This window comes from Nomascus leucogenys, chromosome 20, assembly GCF_006542625.1.
Source record: "Nomascus leucogenys isolate Asia chromosome 20, Asia_NLE_v1, whole genome shotgun sequence".
Classification (NCBI taxonomy): Eukaryota; Metazoa; Chordata; class Mammalia; order Primates; family Hylobatidae; genus Nomascus; species Nomascus leucogenys.
Genome location: NC_044400.1, coordinates 849,886 through 871,556, shown reverse-complemented (window position 1 = coordinate 871,556; position 21,671 = coordinate 849,886). Strand labels below are relative to the sequence as shown.

The 21,671-nt window shown below is 50.0% G+C and overlaps 1 protein-coding gene across 20 annotated transcripts in view; it reads right to left on the bottom strand.

Annotated features, from left to right (window-relative positions):
* The window catches only part of SUN1 (Sad1 and UNC84 domain containing 1), a 55,103-nt gene extending 34,126 nt beyond the window's left edge, over positions 1–20,977 (bottom strand). For 14 of the 20 annotated variants that reach the window (XM_030801024.1, XM_030801028.1, XM_030801027.1 and 11 more), the window contains exons 1-3: positions 20,902–20,977; positions 7,014–7,110; positions 628–816 (exon numbers count right to left, since the gene is read on the bottom strand). In XM_030801024.1, the coding sequence (XP_030656884.1) occupies positions 628–816; positions 7,014–7,096 (272 nt within the window). In that variant the 5' untranslated portion in view covers positions 7,097–7,110; positions 20,902–20,977. Of the gene's footprint in view, positions 1–627; positions 817–2,025; positions 2,031–7,013; positions 7,111–7,230; positions 7,257–18,130; positions 18,393–20,007; positions 20,344–20,901 lie in introns of those variants that run through there. The other 6 variants (XM_030801044.1, XM_030801026.1, XM_030801025.1 and 3 more) reach the window with 6 other exon arrangements.
* Between the last annotated feature and the right edge of the window lie 694 nt (positions 20,978–21,671).

Here is a 21,671-nt window from a genome sequence, read left to right as displayed (position 1 = left end):
CACCATTGCACTCCAGCCTGGGCAACAAAGTGAGACTGTGTCTCAAAAAAAAAGAAAAATTTGCCGGGCGTGGTGGCGGGCACCTGTAATCCCAGCTACTCAGGAGGCTGCGTGTAGTAGAATCGCTTTAACCTGGGAGACAGAGGAGGCAGTGAGCTGAGATCGTGCCACTGCATTCCACCCTGGGCGACAGAGCGAGACCCTGTCTCAAGAAAAAAGAATGAACTGGACACGGAGATCGTCCACGACACCATGTGTAATCTGTAAGATTCCTTCCTCTTTACACATGTGGTAGGACAGCTGTAGCTCAGCTCCCACCACAGGACCACAAGCTTCCAGACCTGAGTGCTGGCACTACACATGGAGAGCACCAGCAAAGGGAACGTGAAACATGAACAGCAGAACATCAGTACTAGACAAGCCACAAAGATTCCAGAGTTCCTTTCGGTCTTTATTTACAGCAAAACTACCACTTTATATGGCGGGTTTGTGTGTCTGTACACGCACATACACGCACATATCCTTAAGCTCAAGAGACAGGGTGTGGCTTTACAGACCAAAAAGTATGGAAGCTTGGTTTTAACTGGTGTTAGAGATCAGACGGAGAGGAAGCGCGGCGGTGCTCACCTGGCCGCTCGGTTCTTCAGGGAGACAGCGCTGCTGGTGCCGTTGTTGGCACCCACAGCCTCACCGTCCCCCAGGGTGCATGCTGTCGTGGCCAGGCGCAAACTACGGCGGGACATCCGTGGAGAATCAAATACAGGGTCCAATTTGTGCTCCGTCTCAAAATCCAGAGCATCTGAAGAATAACTGGAACTAGAAGGAAAAAACTCATCAGAGGTAAGCAGTGCTTATAGCCCCCATTCCGAAACAAAATGAACAAATCATAAACTGAAAGTGCAATGTATTGTGGATTTTCAAGAGCAACTATTACTGGGTGACAACCTCACTCTAAAGCAAACGTATGGTGGCAGAGAGGTCAGCCAGCACTGGCTCCTGACATGTGCCCCAGCCACTCTCCCTTCACATCAGTGTAGGACTGTATGGTGGCACAGAGGTCAGCCAGCATCGGCTCCTGACATCTGCCCCAGCCACTCTCCCTGCACATCAGACGTAGGACAGAACATTCCCAGATGTTGGGGCCTAGTGTCTACAACTCACCCTAAGAACTGCTTGATGGCATATGCTAGAGCCCTGAGTCCCCACCTACGTCCTCGCTATAAACACATCAGAGTGTGTTTCCTAGTCAACACTATGTGGACGTGAGATTGAATCCAATACACCAGTGCATTGTAGAATGAATCCACGCAGGAGAGGAGGCCAAGTGATCGAGCCGTCAATGCTCCCCTCCTAAATTTAGAATTTATCTAAAGCCTTGAGACAATTCACAACTGCTTTGAGCCTGTGACCAAAGGAAAGTCACTTCCAATACTTTCCATATAATTATTTAATTAATGTAATTAAATAAAAAGATGAGCCAGGCACGGTGGTTCACGCCTGCAATCGCAGCACTCTGGGAGGCCTAGGCAGGAGGATTGCGTGAGCCTGGGAGTTTGAGGCTGCAGTGAGCTATGACTGTGCCACTGCACTCCAGCCTGGGCAACAGAGCTAGACCCTGTCACACGTTCATGACCAACAGTAAGTTAATACAAACTGCTTCGAGTCACCACACACAATTTAAGAAAGAGGTTCTTCTTTAACTTAGAGACTGAGGTGGGGACAAGAGAGAGACTGCACTAGGCTATGTTGAATGCTGATGACTGTTATGAAGCCAGACAGAATTTCAGTATCATCTCAAGAAGCATTTGTTTCTAGCAGAATATTTTACACAATTGTGATTCTAGTTTAAGAAAACCTGTGAACCCAGCCACCATCCGTAACATGGTTCCTACAGACGGGTTATGCCCAGAGCCCTGCGAGAGGACACCAGTGTCCAGTGGAGACAGGAGGACACAGATGCCGGCCCAGCACCGTCCCAGGACGCAACGCAGCCCAATAGGCTATCGTATTAAAGCACTTTATTACCTTTTCTGCAATGTTTGGGGGAACACAAAATTTCAAACGGAGGTGTCCAGTCTAGGATTAGAGAGAATTAAGTGACAGAACAAGGAGACAAGACTGACAAAAACTCTGAAGATAACTTAGAGATCTCACCTTTAAGAGCACTAGGCTTTAACGTCTCTCTCTCATTAGTTATGCACTGTTCTTTTAAAAATGTGTTATTTAGATGTACTTTGTATCAAAAGATTGAAAAAAATTGACTCCAATTGAAAACCAGAGACAGATACCAAGCATCCCTGGACCCACAGCACCCGCCCGACAAGGGCACACAAGGTTAACTCAGCTCAGGTGAGCCGGACCAAAAGGGGCACAGTCCACATGTCTGAGACTGATGTGCTTCAGACCGCTGCTCACGGAGTGTGGCAGCTGTGCCCTGACACCGACTCCAACCGCGGAACCTTGCTCGCCCAGCTCTTCCAGCTGCGGACCCCCGCTCACACCAGCTCTCCAGCCGTGCACCCCCGCTCACCCCAGCACTTCAGAGCCTCCGCGACCAGGGCCTCAGCTCACGAGGGTTCCCCAGCCCGCTGTCCTGCTGCCCCAGTGGCCTGGTGCTCTCCCTGCCGGGATGGGGTGGGCCCCAACGCTTTCTCTCAAGCTCACCCACCATGTTGCAGGTGCGAGTGTGTCATGATTCGCAGTCCCCAAGTCCTCAGGCCATCCATGTGTGCCCAGCCCTCAGTGGCCTCCTCAGAACCCCTCCATCCACCCCATGTCTGACGTCACCACCTCCTTCCCTCCACCTCTCGGTCTCTGTCGGAAATGCCCTGCATTTTTCTTCCCAGAAAAGCCAGATGTCATCAGAAAACTGCCTCCTCCTTGACCACGCTCATCCTTTCCCTCTGCAGGGGTTACCTGTATGTGTCAACTTGACTGGGCCTTGGGTGCTCAGATATTTGCTCCAACATTATTCTGAGTGTATCTGTGAGGGTGTTTCTGGATGACAGTAACACTGAAATCAAAACACTGGGAAAGCAGACTGCCCTCCAATCAGCTGAAGGCCTGGACAGAACGCGAAGGCTTTAAGAAGCAGCAGCTCCTCCTGCTGGACAGCCTGGAGCTGGAACGCCAGCTACGTCCTGCCTTCAGACTCAAACCAGAACACGAGCTCTTCCAGGGTCTTGAGCCAGCCGGCCTCCAAACTGGAACTATACCGTGCTTCTCCTGGGTCTTGGGCCTCTGGACTTGGCCTGGAACTTACACCATCGGCTGCCCCGAGTCTCCCCTTTGCCAACTCAACCTGAAGATCTTGGGCCTTGCCAGTCTCCACGAGCCAATTCCGCATAATCAATCTATTCCTATGCACGTATTCATACGTTTACTCATGTTCTACCCTGACACACCCTTCCTGCCTGCAGCGATGCAAAAGTAATCCCGAGCCAGGCCTGCGTGCTCTGGATGGAGTTCCCCCTTCCCTCCTCTCTCTCTGCAGGAGGCCCTTCCTCGTTCTCCTCCATCTTCAGCTTCTCTACTGGCTCCTGACCACCAGCATCTACACACACGCTTGGCTCACCCCATGGTAACAAACAAACAACTTCCACTCAAAGCCACGCCTCTCCACCTCCCCCAGCAGCCGACTGGTTGCAGTGCCGGCTAGTCTCTGCTGGCTCCTTGCCCCGTGGAGGCTCTGAAGCGGCTTCCGCCAGGCCCCTCGGCCTCCATGGCTGAGTTGCCGCTTCTTCCTGTCTGTCCAGCAGCATTTGCCCCTGCTGACAAGTCCCCCATTCTGGACATGCTCTTCTTCCGGCTTCCACAGCCAACACCCCCACGAGAGGCTGGATGGTGGGACCCTCATGTCTCCAGTACCCCTGGATCTGAGCATGGGCATCAGCATGTCGGTTCCGAGGGCTCCGGGAAACGTCCTCCTCTGACCCTGAAGTTCAAGGCAACCATCGCCAATGACTGCATTTTACTGCGAGTGGGTCAAGCTGACAACATCAATCAGCCTCAGTGCTAAAAGAGGAGACACATCAGACAGCACGGACTCAAGCTGTGACAGGGAGCTACATCCCATGACACCATCTGCCACAGAGTCACGCTAATAAAGAAATAAACCAAAAAATGACTGCACTTCCAGACTTAACTACCAGTTGACAAGAATTACAGATTGAGACTTAAGAGGGAAATCACCCAGTGTAACATGAGGATCCTGTTTAGGCTAATTTAAAAAAAAATTAATTGTGAAAGAGAAAATTCAAGGATCTGGGATATTGGAACATGGACTAAATACATTAAGAAGCCCTTTTAAATGACTGGGATGATAGTGGTATTTGGGTTATTTTAAATATATCATTATCTTTTAGAGACTGGCTTTAAAGAATCCAGTGAAGTTCCAGGAGAACTTGAGAGGAAGTGTTTGGGCCCACCCTGTCGCAGCGAGAAGAGTGCCAGGCCACTGGTGCAGGACAGTGGGCTGGGGAACCCGTGAGCTGAAGCAGCGGTCGCAGAGGCTCCCAAGTGCTGGGTGGGGGCGGAAGACCTGCATGCATCACTGGTGAAGCCAGTGGCCGGCAAATGGGCTTGTCACTATTCTCTCAACCTGCATGTTATCATTTTCCAAAAGAGAAAAAAAATGTTGTTTTATTTATTTTTTTGAGACAGAGTCTCACACCGTCTTCCAGGCTGGACTGCAATGGTGTCATCTCAGCTCACTGCAACCTCCATCTCCCGGGTTCAAGCGATTCTCCTGCCTCAGCCTCCCAAGTAGCTGGGATTGCAGGCGCCTGCCACCACACCCAGCTAATTTTTGTATTTTTAGTAGAGACGGGGTTTCACCATGTTGGCCAGGCTGGTCTCCAACTCTTTACCTCAAGTGATCCACACGCCTCAGCCTCCCAAAGTCCTGGGATTACAGGCGTGAGCCACTGAGCCTGGCTCCCAAAAGAGAAAAAAATTTAATTAAAGAAAGTGAGTGGCCAGGATGCTGGACGATCCTTTCAGTGTTTACTGAATGCTAAGAATCAAGACAAGCGTAGTGATGGAGACAGAAAGCCATCGGGAACGGCCGCTCCACCTTCCAGCTGTGCGGGGAGGATTGGAAGACAAAGAGAACTTTCAGAAAAGAGGCCAGGGCTACAAGGAGCCTGAGGAAAGGAAAAAGAGACGAGTGTAAGGACCCAGTGTAAGGCCGGCCGGCTGAGGCAGCAAGGGCTGTGGGAGGCCAGCCCAGGACCAGGAGGACCCAGGCACTGATGTCCAGACCACCCCCGAGGCCGCCACCTCCAGTCTCCGGCTGTGCTCCACGGACCTCCACTCATGTGAGGCAGCTGGTCCTTCCCTCTGGTCCTGATCCAGAGCTGGGCCTCCCCGAAGCACTCCGCCCATCTCCTGGACAGACCCTGACCTCTATCCTGCAGTAACCTCAGAGAGCCCCCCACCTTTAAAACCTTTGAGGGGTTCCCAGTGCCCAAGAGTCCAAATTCCCAGCCAAGCCTACACCACTCCGGCCAGCCCCTGCCCACCAACAGTCCAAATTCCCAGCCCAGCCTACACCACTCTGGCCAGCCCCTGCCCACCTTCCCTCTGCATTTCCCACTCCAGCTGCCACCGAGGTCTGCCCACAGGTCTCACTGAAGGAAGGCTGTGAATTTCAATGAAATTAAGTGTTGCTCTCCCAAGGTAAAGAAACAGACAAGAGGCATTTTAAAAACTCTATTTAAAATAGGTCAGAAAAGCAAAAATAAATGACCACAAATCACTGTTTCACACTGCACAGTCTGAAGGCAGGAGCAGTCTCCCCTGAGCTGGCCTACCCGTTCTAACCACTACAGGACTCTTACAAAACAGAGTGTGTTGCTATGGAAGTGTGATGTGACCGAGAACTGTGAATTAAAAACTCGATCATCAAATGTGAGATCTGACTAATGCTGGTAACAAGTATTTTTCTTAAAATATTTCCTAATTTTCTTACAGTTTCAATTTCATTTTCACCCTGTAGAGGATAAGCCACTGAGACTGGGCGTGGTGGTTCACACCTGGAATCCCAGCACTTTGGGAGGCTGAGGTGGGCAGATCACCTCAGGTCAGGAGCTCGAGATCAGCCTGGCCAACATGGTGAAACCCCATCTCTATTAAAAATACAAAAATTAGCTGGGCGTGGTGGCGCACGTCTGTAATCCCAGCTACTCCAGGGGCTGAGGCAGGAGAACTGCTTGAATCCGGGAGGTGGATGTTACAGTGAGCCGAGATTGCACCACTGCACTCTAGCCTGGGCGACAGGGTGACACTCTGTCTCCAGAAAAAAAAAAAAGGACAAGCCACTGAAAAAAATTACACAAGCATTTTCCTGGTGCCTTAAACATCTGCTGGGTGCACAAGTTTTTCAACCTGCTGATCAAATCCTGGCCTGTCTAGCTGTGTATTTTCCCTTGGCGCTAACCCGTAATTTCATCAAACGCAAGCTTCATTTCAGTCACCCTTTCTACTTGGTAAACTGAAAACAGAAGGGGCAGGGCAGCACCTCTTCAGCCTCAAACGTCTTGGTTCAGTGGATCAGAATATGAATAAAAGCAGAAAACTCGGCCTCAGACAAAAGTTGTGTTCTCGAAACCCTGAGCTTCAACACTGTTCTATGATGTTTCCTTTCAAATGGGAAATAATTTTCCAGGTTATTTCTGTTAACTTAAAAATACCAAGCCACTGATACACTACCACAAACACGAGGCATCACCACACAGACATCTCAAGATCACAACCACCTGGGTGGAGTCGAAGCCAGCAAGCCGTATGCGATGACTAACCACCCAGTCACCAGGATGAACAGATTCAGTTTACCTTAAAGCCGTAAGGTAAAACCACCTCTAAAGCCATAAGATACAGTCTATCATTTTTTTCACCTTCAAAATATAGCATGTAGTTGGTAGTACTATGGAGTTCCTGTTAAGGTCCATGCCACCGCAGCAGTGCAAGGTGGCATCGCAAGGCCAGGACCCCACGTGCAGGTGCACACTCACCTGAGCGCATACGTGTAGCCCGTGTTCTCTGGCACACACTGGGGAGGACTGTACATGTGAAGCCGAGAAAAATCCATGTTCATCACTTCAAACCATACTGCAGAGGGCGGGAAAGAAATGCAGAGAGTTTTAACGGGCGGGAAATCCAGGGCAGTCCTGTCTTAGTCAACCTGAGCCGCCTACATGCAACTCAACTCAGGTCACCATCAAAACTCACAGGAAACACGGCCAGCAGCAGTGTTTTCTAAACAGAGGAGACAAGTGTTTCCATAGTTACAAGCCCAGGAACACTTCTGTCGTTTCCAGTCCCCTAATATATCCTGAGAAAAAGACCAGGAACCCTAAAGTGACTGACTCATGAAACCAGGGCACCTTCCAAGAAACACGGAGAGAAACTCAGAGCTCTCTTCAAGATGTGTTTTTAAATCCTCACTGTGTCAAAATGTTCTCGGTCTTCTGAAATCAGTTTTTATTTTATTAACTAAAATAGAACTACCTGCTACTGCGTGGTCAAACAGCAGCGTACACGTTCCTAGATGGCTGAAGCTCTCACAAGCATCTCAGAATCAGAAAAGAAACTGCAGGGTGAATAAAAAAGCTTAAGGCACTATTTACACTTTTTTCCTCACCAAAAAACAGGTTTTTTTTAGGTTAGAAACTGTTGAGTATATTGTTTCTCAGGTTGTCATCTAGATTTATTTGGAATGACTCATACTTTCCTCTGGCTAAAAATACTCACATGCACACACCCTGACTTTTTAAAAAGTCCTCATAGTAGCAGTGTGAATCACAGTCGGCTGTTGAAATATCTGAGGGAGATATAACTAAAAGAAACTCCTGGACAAAAGACACTTTTGTACAAATGACTGAGCTCCATAAACCAAGCCAAAAGTACTTTAATTCATGCTACTTTCTTCGAAATAAAGTACCATAGAAAGAAAGACCACTGTTTACATGTAAAAATTGTACTACACCTACAAGTATCAACAAGCATGATGAAACTCCTGCATTTTACAACATGTTTCGGCCGGGTGCGGTGGCTCATGCCTGTAATCCCAGCACTTTGGGAGGCCGAGGCAGGCGGATCATGAGGTCAGGAGATCGAGACCATCTTCGCTAACACGGTGAAACCCTGTCTCTACTAAAAATACAAAAATTAGCTGGGCGTGGTGGTGGGCGCCTGTAGTCTCAGCTACTTGGGAGGCTGAGGCAGGAGAATGGCGTGAACCCGGGAGGCGGAGCTTGCAGTGAGCCGAGATTGCGCCACTGCCCTCCAGCCTGGGTGGCAGAGCCAGATTCCATCTCAAAAAAAAAAAAAAAAAGCACACTTCCAAATTCTTGTTCTTTCCAGGGACACCCAGCCCAGCGCCCAACCCAGACACAGGCTCGGCAAGTCCAGTTCACGCTTGCTCGGAATTCCATGAACTTACACTTCAATGGCCTTTTGCAAATAAAACTGTGATCACTTAATCCATGTAACAGTTAATACCTGTTTAACTGTCTCTCTCCCACCTGTCTACCTACTTTAACCAACACCTAAATCTAGATTCAACCCACGCGCAGAGGAGCCCGCACAGGACAGGGCCTTAGCCTGGATCCAACGTAGGCTACCCTCCACCTACACACCACGCCTGGGCTCCCGAGGTGCACGGGCCTGGTCCCGGCAGCTTCTGCAGAACCCAGCCCTGCCCAGCAGCAATGCAACAATGGGCTCTGCCTGCACTGCCGAGCAACAACCCAAAGCTGGGCTCAGCGAGCGCCCACTCCCGCTCCACCCTGGGGGACACTGGGGTAACTCAGTGCTATGGACGCCCGCTCCTGCTCAGATGTTGGGCTAATTTAGCAATAAGGCCATTAGGGCAGCCAGGCCAGAGAAAAGGAAAGCCAGGAACACGGGGATGGTAGGGAAAAGAGGTCACACTCCAGGTTCAGCAGGTGCTGAGGGAAGTGCGGACGTGGAGAGTCTGTGATTACAGACCCTTAATCTGTCTTCATTCTGATTTCACTTTTATAATCACGTGAATTTTATGTTCCCCGGTAAATCTATGTATAAAACATGCGGAATCTATCATTTTCTCTATTTCCTAACACTTCGAAATGAGGAAACAGGGTGCCTTAACCCCCCCTGATGCAGTCCCGGCCTAATGACCCCTGTCCAGGACCTCGGGAAATGTCCTGGCCATTATCTCTCAGCCTAGAAAATAACCCCAACCCGACAAGCACCGAAGGCCAGGCTCACGCCAAGCAGAACCTTGCGAGACAGCGGCAGCAGCGGCTGTGACAGTGTGCCCCAGCGTCCCCAAGGCAGGTGCTCTGCACTCTCCCACATGGGCCACAGGCCTGCTGCCAGGTGAGAGGCTCCCAGAGCTCCCCAACTCCCCTCCCCACCCTGCAGTCTCATTCACTCCCTCTTTCCTCCTTCCCCCCTTAACAGACTATAACATGGATCATTTTAAATTTGGAAATGGAAGATTTTAAATTTCATCCTTAGTCCTTTACAAAACCAAATATTAAATTATAGGATAAAATAAAATGAAGTCAAAAAAGGATTAAATGAAACTGTGCACCTCAGGCAATGCCTGACAGGTGACAAGCACTCAGGCGTCAGCTGCGGTTATTTTGAAGAGTAAAGCAATAAGGCCGACGTTTTAAATTTTAAAAAAGAACAGTCATGGCTGGGTGCAGTGGCTCACACCTGTAATCCCAGCACTTTGGGAGGCCGAGGAGGGCAGATCACGAGGTCGAGAGATCGAGACCATCCTGGCTAACACGGTAAAACACCGTCTCTACTAAAAATACAAAAAATTAGCTCAGCTTGGTTGCGGGCGCCTGTAGTCCCAGGTACTCAGGAGGCTGAGGCAGGAGAATGGCATGAACCTGGGAAGCAGAGCTTGCAGTGAGCCGAGATCGCGCCACTGCACTCCAGCCTGGGCGACAGAGCAAGACTCCATCTCAAACAAACAAAAACAGTTATTTTTCTTCTGGGTGTGCAATTCCTGAGACGAAAGATTTGTTCACCCTGCCCTAAATGAAAGGCAAAGGTCCACCGATGAGCCCCACAGCTGGGACTCAGCCAGCAGTCGGGAGCCCCCAGCCCTTGCACTGCTCGCCGGCACACCTGCAGGCAAAAGCATGGTTCTGAGACCGGCTCTACTGACCGCCAAAGAGTACTCAGCATTTTCACAACACCATTCCCAGTCTCCATTACATTGCTGCTAATTAAAACTGAAATGTAACATTAGAGCCTTCCCATGTGAAGAGGACGCTGCCTCGGTCACCTGTCTGAGAGACTTAAGGGAGATGTTTTTTGCATTTATAATCTCATCAGTAACCACACAGTAAGTGAAAAATGGATCCAGCATGTTTTCAATGGCATCAGAAAAACCTGGAAAGAATCTGAAGTTGACATTCTGCATAGATGTGCTGTCTGCAGGTGTGATGCTCCTGCTGGCATCTGTGCCTCCCTGGCTGCCCTGCCCTGAATGTCATGCCTGGCATGGCTTTGTGAGAGTTGTGTTCCACACGAGTGTGTGTCCCTGGCCTGGTGGAAGGAAACAGACTAACTGGTACCCAGCTTTGTGCAGGATGCTGAGATGGGAGCTGGGCCTCGGAAAGCCCTGGACGTGCGTTCTCAGGCTGGCCGGCTCAGCACAGGTGTGCACAGAGGGGACTGTGGGAAGATCCCTGTTGGTCCTCCTATGAGATGGCTTCTGGAGGATGGATGGGTGGAGAGCCATCGACACTAGAAAAGCACACACCTTAGGAGACAGTGGCCAGGAGTGCCTGTCACCCAGACAGTCTCTCCCTTTTATCTTGTGTTTGTTGGTGGCCAAGAGAACTTACAAGCTCACAAAAACAGGAAAAGTAGAGGGCCTCCGTTTAGGTTGCAAACTTTGGTTTCAAACCTATGGCTTAGGTTTCTTTACAAACATATACATCCAGCCAGGCACGGTGGCTCACGCCTGTAATCCCAGCACTTTGGGAAGCAGAGGCAGGCAGATCACCTGAAGTCAGGAGTTCGAGGCCAGCGGGGCCAACATGGTGAAACCCTGTTTCTACTAAAAATATAAAAATTAGCTGGGTGTGGTAGTGGGCGCCTGTAATCCCAGCTACTCAGGAGGCTGGGGCAGGAGAATTGATTGAACCCAGGAGATGGAGGTTGCAGTGAGCTGACACAGTACCACTGCACTCCAGCCTGGGTGACAGAGTGAGACTCTGTCTCAAAAAACAAAACAAAACAAAAACAAACAAAAATATACATATATATCCTAGCAGGGTTTTAAAATTAGATAAGGCCAGGTGGGGTGGCTCATGCCTGTAATCCCAACACTTTGGGAGGGCGAGGTGGGTGGATCACCTAAGGTCAGGAGTTCAAGACCAGCCTGGGCAACATGATGAAACCACCCCTCTACTAAAAATACAAAAATCAGCCGGGTATGGTGGTGCACGCTTGTAATCCCAGCTACTCGGGAGGCTGAGGCACGAGAATCACTTGAACCCAGGAGGCGCAGGTTGCAGTGAGCCCAGATTTCAGCACATTCCAGCCTGGGCGACAGAGTGAGACTCTGTCTCAAAAAAACAAACAAACAAACAAAAACTACGTAAGTTATACTAGGTTTCTCTTTTAATACCATTTACCTTTTACAGTATATAATTTATATTATATGGTAGACATGAAAATATACAGCTCAGTTTTTTTTCTTGAATGCTTTGGTAAAAAATGGATTTTAGGCCAGGCACAGTGGCTCATGCCTGTAATCCCAGCACTTTGGGAGGCCGAGGTGGGCGGATCACAAGGTCAGGAGATTGAGACCATCCTGTGAATGGTGAAATCCTGTCTCTACTAAAAATACAAGAAATTAGCCAGGCGTGGTGGCGGGCACCTGTAGTCCCAGCTACTGGGGAGGCTGAGGCATGAGAATTGCTTGAACCCGGGAGGCGGAAGTTGCCGTGAGCTGAGATCTGCCACTGCACTCCAGCCTGGGTGACAGAGTGAGACTCTATCTCAAAAACATAAACAAAAAACAAATCTTGGCCGGGCGCGGTGGCTCACGCTTGTAATCCCAGCACTTTGGGAGACCAAGGTGGACAGATCACGAGGTCAGGAGATCAAGACCAACCTGACTAACACAGTGAAACCCTGTCTCTACTAAACATACAAAAACAAAATGAGCTGGGCGTGGTGGCGGGCGCCTGAAGTCCCAGCTACTCGGGGGGCTGAGGCAGGACAATGCAGTGAACCCGGGAGGTGGAGCTTGCAGTGAGCTGAGATCACGCCACTGCACTCCAGCCTGGGCGACAGAGCGAGACTCCGTCTCAAAAAAAAAAAAAAAAAATTATCGTAATAAATATCACTTTCAAAAAGAAACAAATTTCATCTTCATTTGTGAGGCAGAACAGGCAGCCAGTCTTCTGGGTTCCAATTCAAGGTCTCCCACTGCCTTAGCTGTGAGGTGTGGACACGTTCACAGGGGCTAGAAACAGAAGCTGCTCCTCAGAGCACCGGTGGAGCACCCAGCCAGCAGATGCACCCACCCTGCACCCGCCCCGCTCTGGACTGCCTCCCAGCACACCCCATCAGCAGCAAAGTCGTATCGACAGATAGTTCCTAGCCAAGATGCAACATTTCTTCACTTGTTTTGGAAATGATGAAACAACAGGAAAAGGTAAGCAAGCCCATTTAGCCTGAACATCAAGAAAACAGCTGAGTGTCAAAGAAAACAACGACTTCTACCAGAAGACCGATTACCACGTGTGTACATCTCCTTACGATAAGGGCACTGAATCTTTTTAATAAAAACCCCACTTCCTCTTACAAAATGGTGGTCATCACAGTGTTTCAGCAAAAGCCCAAGGCCAAATTATTTGGTTTATACACATTACTGCAAACGGTCTAGGAAGACAGAACTATTAAATAGTTTAAATAGTTTCATTGTATTTGCTTCAAACCTAGAGTGCACAGAATTTCCTTATAACCAGTACGATCGGGACCGCCAACGAAATGCCTCCTGGAGAACTCATCTGCAGCCAGCGGCCCTCAAGCAATGACGTGCTGCAGCCACACTCAGCATCCCCTCCTACAGAGCCCGTGCTGGGTCTGGACCCAGAGGCTCACACGGCTTTCATGTGCATTTCCTTAATTATCAGTGACTTGAAACATCTTTTCGTGTTTCTCAGCCAGGGGTATTTCTCATCCTGTGCGGAGATCTGTCTTTTTTTGTTTTACAGGACCACATACGCATAAGGATATGAATCCACTACTACATGCCAGGGATACTCCCATCCTTAACTTCACCCAGGTGACTTTGGCCACACCATGTCTGGTCTTTCCCTTCCCTCACTCACGTCCTGCTTCTTAGAAAGACTTTCCCTAAGCCAAGAACACAAGAATGGTCTGCAATGGACTCTCCTACTCTTACTGTTTTGACGTTTATACTGCAAGCCATTAATAATTCATGTAACCCATCTGTAATTCCAGTTGGTACACAGGCATCGTTTTATTTCCTGTTGGGCATTTCCGCCTGGACATCAGGCAGGCTCACAGGTCCAAATCGCGCCCCAGGCCTGCTCCTCCCTCCCCAGGGTGCGTGCCCCATGCCCCCTCTCCATTCCCGCCCTGACATGCCACCTCTCGCTGGCTCCCTGCAAGTGCCCTGACCATCTCCCTGGCTCCAGTCTTGCCTCTCAAGTCAATCCTTGAGAAAACCACCTGAATGATCCATCTACAGAGAAATCTGCCTACCTTGTTCACACAGACTCCCCCCGTGGCTGCCTGCACACGTGGCGCTGGTGCAAATGCTGCTACTTCTCCCTCCTCACTTCCCATCTGTGCCTTAGAATCCACTGTGGTTCCAGGGAGCCCTCTCCTCCCCACCCATTTACATGCCGCTCCTCCACTCTTTCCTTGCAATGAATGTCCTCCTGCCTGAGGTGCCCTCCTGTTTCTTGACCCCCTTCCGCATCTCCTTGGTCTAGTTACACCCCAAACTGCCCAGCTAACTTCTCCTCACACTTAATATTCAGCAGAGATACCACCACCAGGAAGCCCCCATGGGCCTCATCCTACCCCAGTTACTGTCAATTCTAGCACTCACTGGTGATCAGCAGTAACACAAATCATGATGATTATTTCTCAATGAGTCCTTCTCTCCAAGTGGCCCTTGAACTCTGTGAGGGGGCAGGAACTGTGCCTCATTCACCTTCAGCTCTAACCCTTGCTTGTAGAACAAGTGAACGCTGCACGTGACCGGAAGGGGGCGCTATCCACACCACGCACCCTGCTTGCTTCACCACTAAGCTGACAATCCCCCAGTCTCCACCACTCTCTACTTCTTACCTGACTACGCTCCGGAAAAATCCTGTACAGGAATTCGCGGGTGGACACAGGGCCGTGTGCGTGCGGGAATTCGCGGGTGGCCACGGGGCCGTGTGCGTGCGGGAATTCGCGGGTGGCCACGGGGCCGTGTGCGTGCGGGAATTCGCGGGTGGCCACGGGGCCGTGTGCGTGCGGGAATTCGCGGGTGGCCACGGGGCCGTGTGCGTGCGGGAATTCGCGGGTGGCCACGGGGCCGTGTGCGTGCGGGAATTCGCGGGTGGCCACGGGGCCGTGTGTGTGCGGGAATTCGCGGGTGGCCACGGGGCCGTGTGTGTGTGGGAATTCGCGGGTGGCCACGGGGCCGTGTGCACTGCGCTTGGGCCTCTCATTCTTCCTCCCCGTGTGTTCGCGCCTTCATATGCTTCCTCGTCTAACCGGAACAGGTATGTCAGCTGCCCCATTCCCAACAGTAATTGGCAACAGCAGTCTCACGGTCTTACATGTTCTGGAATACACATCCACACCACGTCCAGATCACCCTTCTAGCGCTCTGTCCTCCCCAGCACCAAGTACTAGGCTCGAGGTGAACACTTTTCAGTTTGTAGCAAGTAAAGACATAATAAAGTCATCTGTTTTTCATACTGCAGATACAGCTCATATCTTCCAATAATATTAAAAATCAAAATAAATAGAATGAGAACAAAGCGACCAAAGGGCTGCTCTGTGTTCAAACTACACATGCCCAAGGGGTGTCTCCCCCACCGCAGGGACCCAGGGAACCCGGCACCTGGATGTGATGACATTCACGCCGCTTGTCTGAGACCTACAGTTTAATTCTGCACAAATGTCGAAAGTGTCTGTCACACAGATGTTACCGCCTAAACTCACAACCTACAGCCATTCACTGTATGCCCCTAAGCAACTAAATGAAAACCAAAGTACCCACGGAACAGGCATGCTTAATGACAGACACAATTTAAACTGTAAAACTGACTAATAAATTACGTGAGATGCTTAATAAAGTAGCAACAATTAGAATATACAATTATATAAACAGTGTATTGTAAGAAGCAACATCATGTTCTGTATTTTTCATCTGACACTTCCTAGTTTATTTTTACCCCAGTGGAAGCAAACTGCTTCAATGTGATCTAGCAGGCCTGGTCTCCTCTGTCTATAAATCGAGTGGGTGAGCAGTCCAAAATAGCAACAAGCGCCACATTAGGAAGCAAGGGGAAGAAGAAAACGAGGGCAGGCTTTCCATCAATGAAACAACACTGCAACCCTCTGGCAGGCAACACAAGCACAACCACTCCACCAAATACGCACAGGGAAAGGTGAGGCCAACGACACTGCGCCTACCGCCCAGGTAGTCCTGTTTCCAATCTGCCTGACGAACCCAGATGCAGGAACTCCCTTTCCCGCTGTGTTCAGGACCGCTTAACCTGAATCACCAGTGGGCATTATGACATGCAATTCAACTGCCTCCAGGAGAGGCAGTTCCAGGACTCTCACCTCACTCTGAAACGTCGCAGTAAGGGCAAGGGTTGAACGCTGAGGGATGGTTTCATCCCATCACTATTTCTCCCACAAAAAAACACTCCCTGGCATTTACTGTAAGCAGATTTGAATTGGATTTGTTTTCAGAATCTGGAGACACTATAAAGCAGACTAGGAGACCATTCGATCATCATAAATTCGGGACCAGGAAACAATGGTTATGAGCTGACACACACCCCATTAAATATCAGCATTCTTTGAAAATAGGTCACCAGGCCGGGCTCACGCCTATAATCCCAGCACTTTGGGAGGCTGAGGTGGGTGGATCACGAGGTCAAGAGATCAAGACCAGCCTGACCAACATGGTGAAACCTCGTCTCTACTAAAAATACAAAACTTAGCTGGGCGTGGTGGCGGACGCCTGTAGTCCCAGCTACTCGGAGAGGCTGAGGCAAGAGAATGGCGTGAACCCGGGAGGCGGAGCTTGCAGTGAGCCAAGATCGCGCCACTGCACTCCAGCCTGGGTGACAGAGCAAGACTCTGTCTCAAAAAAAAAAAAAAAAAAAAAATGTGCTGAATATAGATGTTAGCATCCACTCTCTCCCACATATCCCTTTGAGAAAGGGCTATTTTTTAAGGGCATATTTCATTGAGAACAAAAAGAAAGAGAGAAAAGAAAATACCAATACATTTTGGGGAGCTAGATAGATGAATAAAAACTGACTCAGGCCAGAAAAAGTTGAGTCATAAGCATGCGATGGAGAACATGGAAGAACAATCTAACTTTGATCATGGAACCCCCAGAAGGCTCCAAAAATAGTGATACTAGTTTACAATTGGAAGTGAGGGTGTAAGATGGAACCAAAATACAGGAGAAACTGAATATGCACAATCTTTTCAAGAAGCAATTAGGCAAAGTGACATGATCATCTTAATTGGTGCAGAAAAAGCACCTGGCAAACTCCAACACCTTTTCATAGTAAAAACACTCAACAAGCCAGGAATGGAAGGGAACTTCCTCACGTGATAAAGGGCATCTATGAAAAACTCAGTGAATGTCATATTCAAATTTTTCACCTAAGATGAGCGACAAGACAAGGGTGGCCACTTTCACCACTGCTCTTCAACGCTATACTGGAAGTTCTCCACAGAGCAATCAGTCAAGAGGCATACTAATTGGAAAGGAAGATGTAAAACTATCTTTATTCTCAGATGACATGATCTCATATCTAGAAAATCCTAATGAATCAACAAAAAAACTGCTGTTAGAACTAACAAGCAAACTCAGCCAAGTTTCAGGATACAAGGTCAATAAAAAGTCAGTTGCATTTCTACACACTAGCAATGAACAATCTGAAAGTGAAATTGGGAAAACAATTCATTTCACAATAGCATCAAAAAGTATTAAAAACTTAGGAATAAATTTAACCAAGGAAGTGCACCACTTGTACACTGAAAATCACAAAGCATTGTTGAAAGAATTAAAGACAACCTACATAAATGGGAAGACAGTCCATGTTCATGGATGGAAAGACTTACTACTGTTAGGATAGCAGTACTCCCACAGTGATGTACAGATTCCCTACTACCTCTATCAAAACCCCAATGGTCTTTTTTGCAAATATGGAAAAACTGATCTTTAAATTCACATGGAACTGCAAGGGGTCCCAAATAGTAAAAAACCTTCCAGAAGAAAAGCAAAGTTGGAGGACCCCAACTTCCTAGCTTCAAAACTTACTACAAAATAGTGTGGCATTGGGAGGCCGAGGTGGGCGGATCATGAGGTCAGGCATTCAAGGCCAGCCTGCCAACACGGTGAAACCCCGTCTCTACCAAAAATACAAAAATTAGCTGGGTGTGGTGGCGGGCGCCTGTAATCTCAGCTACTTGGGAGGCTGAGACGGGACAAGTGTTTGAACCTGGGAGGCGGAGGTTGCAGTGAGCCGAGATCACACCACTGCACTCCAGCCTGGGCGACAGGGCAAGACTCCATTTCAAAAAAAAAACAAAAAAAAAAGGGTGGCATTGGCATAAAAACATACAGACCTGCAGAACAGAACTGGGTCCAAAAATAAATCCACACATCTAGTCAATTGATTTTGACAAGGGTGCCAAGACCACTCAATAGGGAAAAAGCAGTCTTGTCACAAATGATGCTTGAACAATATCCACGTGCAAAAGAACGAAGTCAGAACCTAAAACACATCATACACAAGAATGAACTCAAAATGGATCAAAAACCTAAATACAAGAGCTAAAATGATAAACTCTTAAAAGAAAACACAGGACAAATCCTCCTGACCTTGGATTTTGCAGAGTTCTTAGGTATGACATCAAAAGCATGAGCAACAAAAGAAAAAACAGAAAAGTTAGAGTTAATCAATTTAGAGTTCATCAATTTGTGCATCAAAGGACACTAACAAGAGAGTGAAGAGACAATCCAAAGACTGGGAGAAATATTAATCACATGTCTGATGAGGGTCTAGTATACAGAATAAAGAATTCTGACAACTCAAAAAAAAAAAAAAAAAAAAAAAAAAAAAAAAGAAACCCAATTTAAAAATGGAGAAAGAGGCCGGGCACGGTGGCTCACACCTGTCATCCCAGCGCTTTGGGAGGCCAAGGTAGGCAGATCACCTAAGGTCGGGAGTTTGAGACCAGCCTGACCAACATGGAGAAACCCCATCCCTACTAAAAATACAAAATTAGCCGGGTGTGGTGGTGGGCACCTGTAATCCCAGCTACTCGGGAGGCTGAGGCAGGAGAATCACTTGAGCCCGGGAGGTGGAGGTTGCAGCGAGCTGAGTTCGTGTCACTGCACTGCAGCCTGGGCGACAGAGCAAAACTCCGTCTCAAAAAAAAAAAAAAAAAAGGGAGGGGGGCCGGGGGTGGCGGGGAAGGACTTGAATGAGAATTTCTCCAAAAATACACAACGGCCAACATGGACATGAAACAATTCTCAACTTCACTGGTCATCAGGGACACGCAAATCACACCCAAATGAGACGCCACTTCAGATCCATTAACACGGTCATCCTTTTTGGAAACTAAGTGTTGGGGGGATGTGGAGAAAGTCAACTCATATGTTGCCGATGGAAATGTAAAATGGTGCGGCCACTGTGAAAAATAGTTTGGCAGTTCCTCAAAAAGCTAAACACAGAGTTACCATATGACCCGGCAACTCCATTCCTTGGTATATAACCAAACAATTGAAAACAGATGCTCAAATAAAAACTCATACACAAATGTTCACAGTAGCTGCATTACTCACAATAGCCAACAGGTGCAAACAGCCCAAGCGTCCATCAACAGACTAATGGATAAGCATAATGTGGCATATCTATACAATGGACAATTACTCAGTCATAAAAGGAATGGAATACTGATACACTCTACAACATGTGTGAACTCTGAAGACATTATCTTAAGTGAAAGAGGCCTGACACAAGGGGCTGCATATTGTATGATTCCATTTACGTGAAATGTCCAGAACAGGCCAATTCATAGAGACAGAATGCAGATTAGCGGTTGCCAGGGCCTGGGGAGACGGAAGAATGGGTAGCGGCTGCTTAACGGGTATAGGGTTTCCATCTGGGATGATGAAAAAGTTATGTAACTAGGTGGTGATGTTGTTTTACGTTACGTGTATTTTAGCACAATCAAAAAAAAAAGCAGGTGAATGAGAGGATACTCCATTTATGAAGTCAGAACATATCACAAATTTTAAAGGAGAAGAAAAAAAAACCAGCTCTGGGAAATTTAAAATACGATGGCCAAACTAAAATGCTAAATAGATATATTGGAAGAAAAGGAGGAAATGTAGAAAGTAGAACAAACATTAAATGAGAGAAAGACAAGAAAATTATAAAGCCAGCCCAAGGCTTCCAGCCCAAACAGTAGTATTTCCAAAACAGTCAGAAAAAAAGGGTAAACAAAGAAGAGGAAATTGCTAGAGAAATAATTTGAGAAAACTAAAGGCTTCAAAAAACTATTAAGTGCCCAACAACAGATGAGAATAAACCAAAACACACGGTGTTTCTACACAGTGGAGATGTAGGGAGTAAAAACAGGATGCACACAAAAGCCTTCATACAAAGCATTAGCAATTAGAGCCGCAAGCACTTCACCGGCAATACTATTACTGAAGCTTAGAAGACACAATTATGGGCAGCTTCCCACCTGGAATCAGAGCCAGGCGCAGCAACCACAAGCTGCAAAGCGAGAGCAGAGACCTCGGACCTCACGGCCCACCTGCCCGGGAGAGCCCTGGGGAGCCGGGAGAAATCCTCCCCATGACGGTGACAGTGGCAAGGTGTTCCCCGCCGCTGCTTATTTTGCGCCAGACACCGTTCTGGGCACTTTGCAGGCGCAACAGGGCGCGGAGACCACGCGCGCGCCTCCAGGCAGGCTGGGGCGAGGGGATCGCTTGAGCCTAAGAGCCTGACCTGGGCAGCATAGACCACAACCCTACAAAAAATACGAGTATGAGCCGGGCGCGGTGGCTCACGCCTGTGATCCCAGCGCTTCGGGAGGCGGAGGCGGGAGGATCGCTCGCGCTCAGAACGTCGAGACCAGCCTGGGAAACGCAGCGAGACCCCATCTCTTAAATAAAACCGTCTTCCCACCACCCCACCCACGGCCCCGCCGCTACTTCCAGGGGCTGGGACCCCGCAGCAAGGTCCAGGTGGGCAGCCCGGGCCGAGGCCTGAGAACGCGGGGAGGACGCTCCTCCACGCCCAGCCCCGGCCGCCCGCCGCGGCCTCCCGCGCCTCTCCCCGCTCCGCCCCCGACCCCGCGCCACGACCCCGCTGGCGACACCCCGGGGAGGAGCAGGACCCCTGCGCCACGACCGCCAGGGTCTCCGGGCGTCTTCACCTGCGCGGGCCGGGGTAGCTGCGGGGCGCGGGACGGGCGGGGGCGGCAGCCGTTGGCCCAGAAGGCCCTGGCGCAGCCCGCGCTGGGGGCGCCCAGGCCGCGACCCCGCGTCCTCCCGGCCCCCGGGCCCCCGCCCCGCGTCCCCGCAGCCCGGCGCCTGCCCCGGGGTCCCCTGGGCCCGGCCGGCCAGGAGCTCACCTGCCCCGCGCCGCCGCCTCAGGCCTCGTCTGCGCCGCCCAGGCCCGAGAAGACGCTCTGCCCGCACCAGCCAATCGCGGGCCTCACCCCGGGCCGAGGGCGGGAGCAACGCAGGCCTCCACCAATCCCGAGCGTGCCACCTGAAGCGTTCTGGCCAATGACGAGGCGGCTACGGGCCGCAGGCGGAGGAGCCTGGCGGACTCCAGGCGGGGGAAGGGGTGGGGGAGAGGGAGGGAGGGGAGAGAGGGAGGGAGAGAGGGAGGGAGGGGGGCCTGGATGCGTCACGGGGTGGGACGGGCGGGGCCGCGTCCCGGTAGAGGGGCTGCACCTGGAGGAGGGGGACTGTATTCGGGGGAAAGGCCTGCATCTGAGGGAGGGCTCCGCATTTAGGGGAGGGGTCTGCACCTGCTGGGGGGGTTTGCATCTGGGGGAGGGGCTCGCATCAGGGGGAGGGGTCTGCACCTGGGGGAGGGGTCTGCACCTGTCTCAGATACAGAGTCTATGTTGGGGAGGGGTCTGCATCTGGGGGAAAGGTCTGCATCTTCGGAAAGGTGTGTGCATCTGGGGGAGGGCGTCCGCATCTTGGGGAGAGGTTTGGATCTGGGGGAGGGGTCTGCATCTCCAGGAGAGGATCTGAATCTCCAGGAGGGCGTCCGCGTCTTGGGGAGGGGCAGCTGCGGCTCCGGGAGGCAGCCCCCGCTTCCCACGGGGCTCACCTCGGCCAGTGCCTCCCTGGCCTTCCGCACGTCTCCCATTGCTGGCCGCAGCCG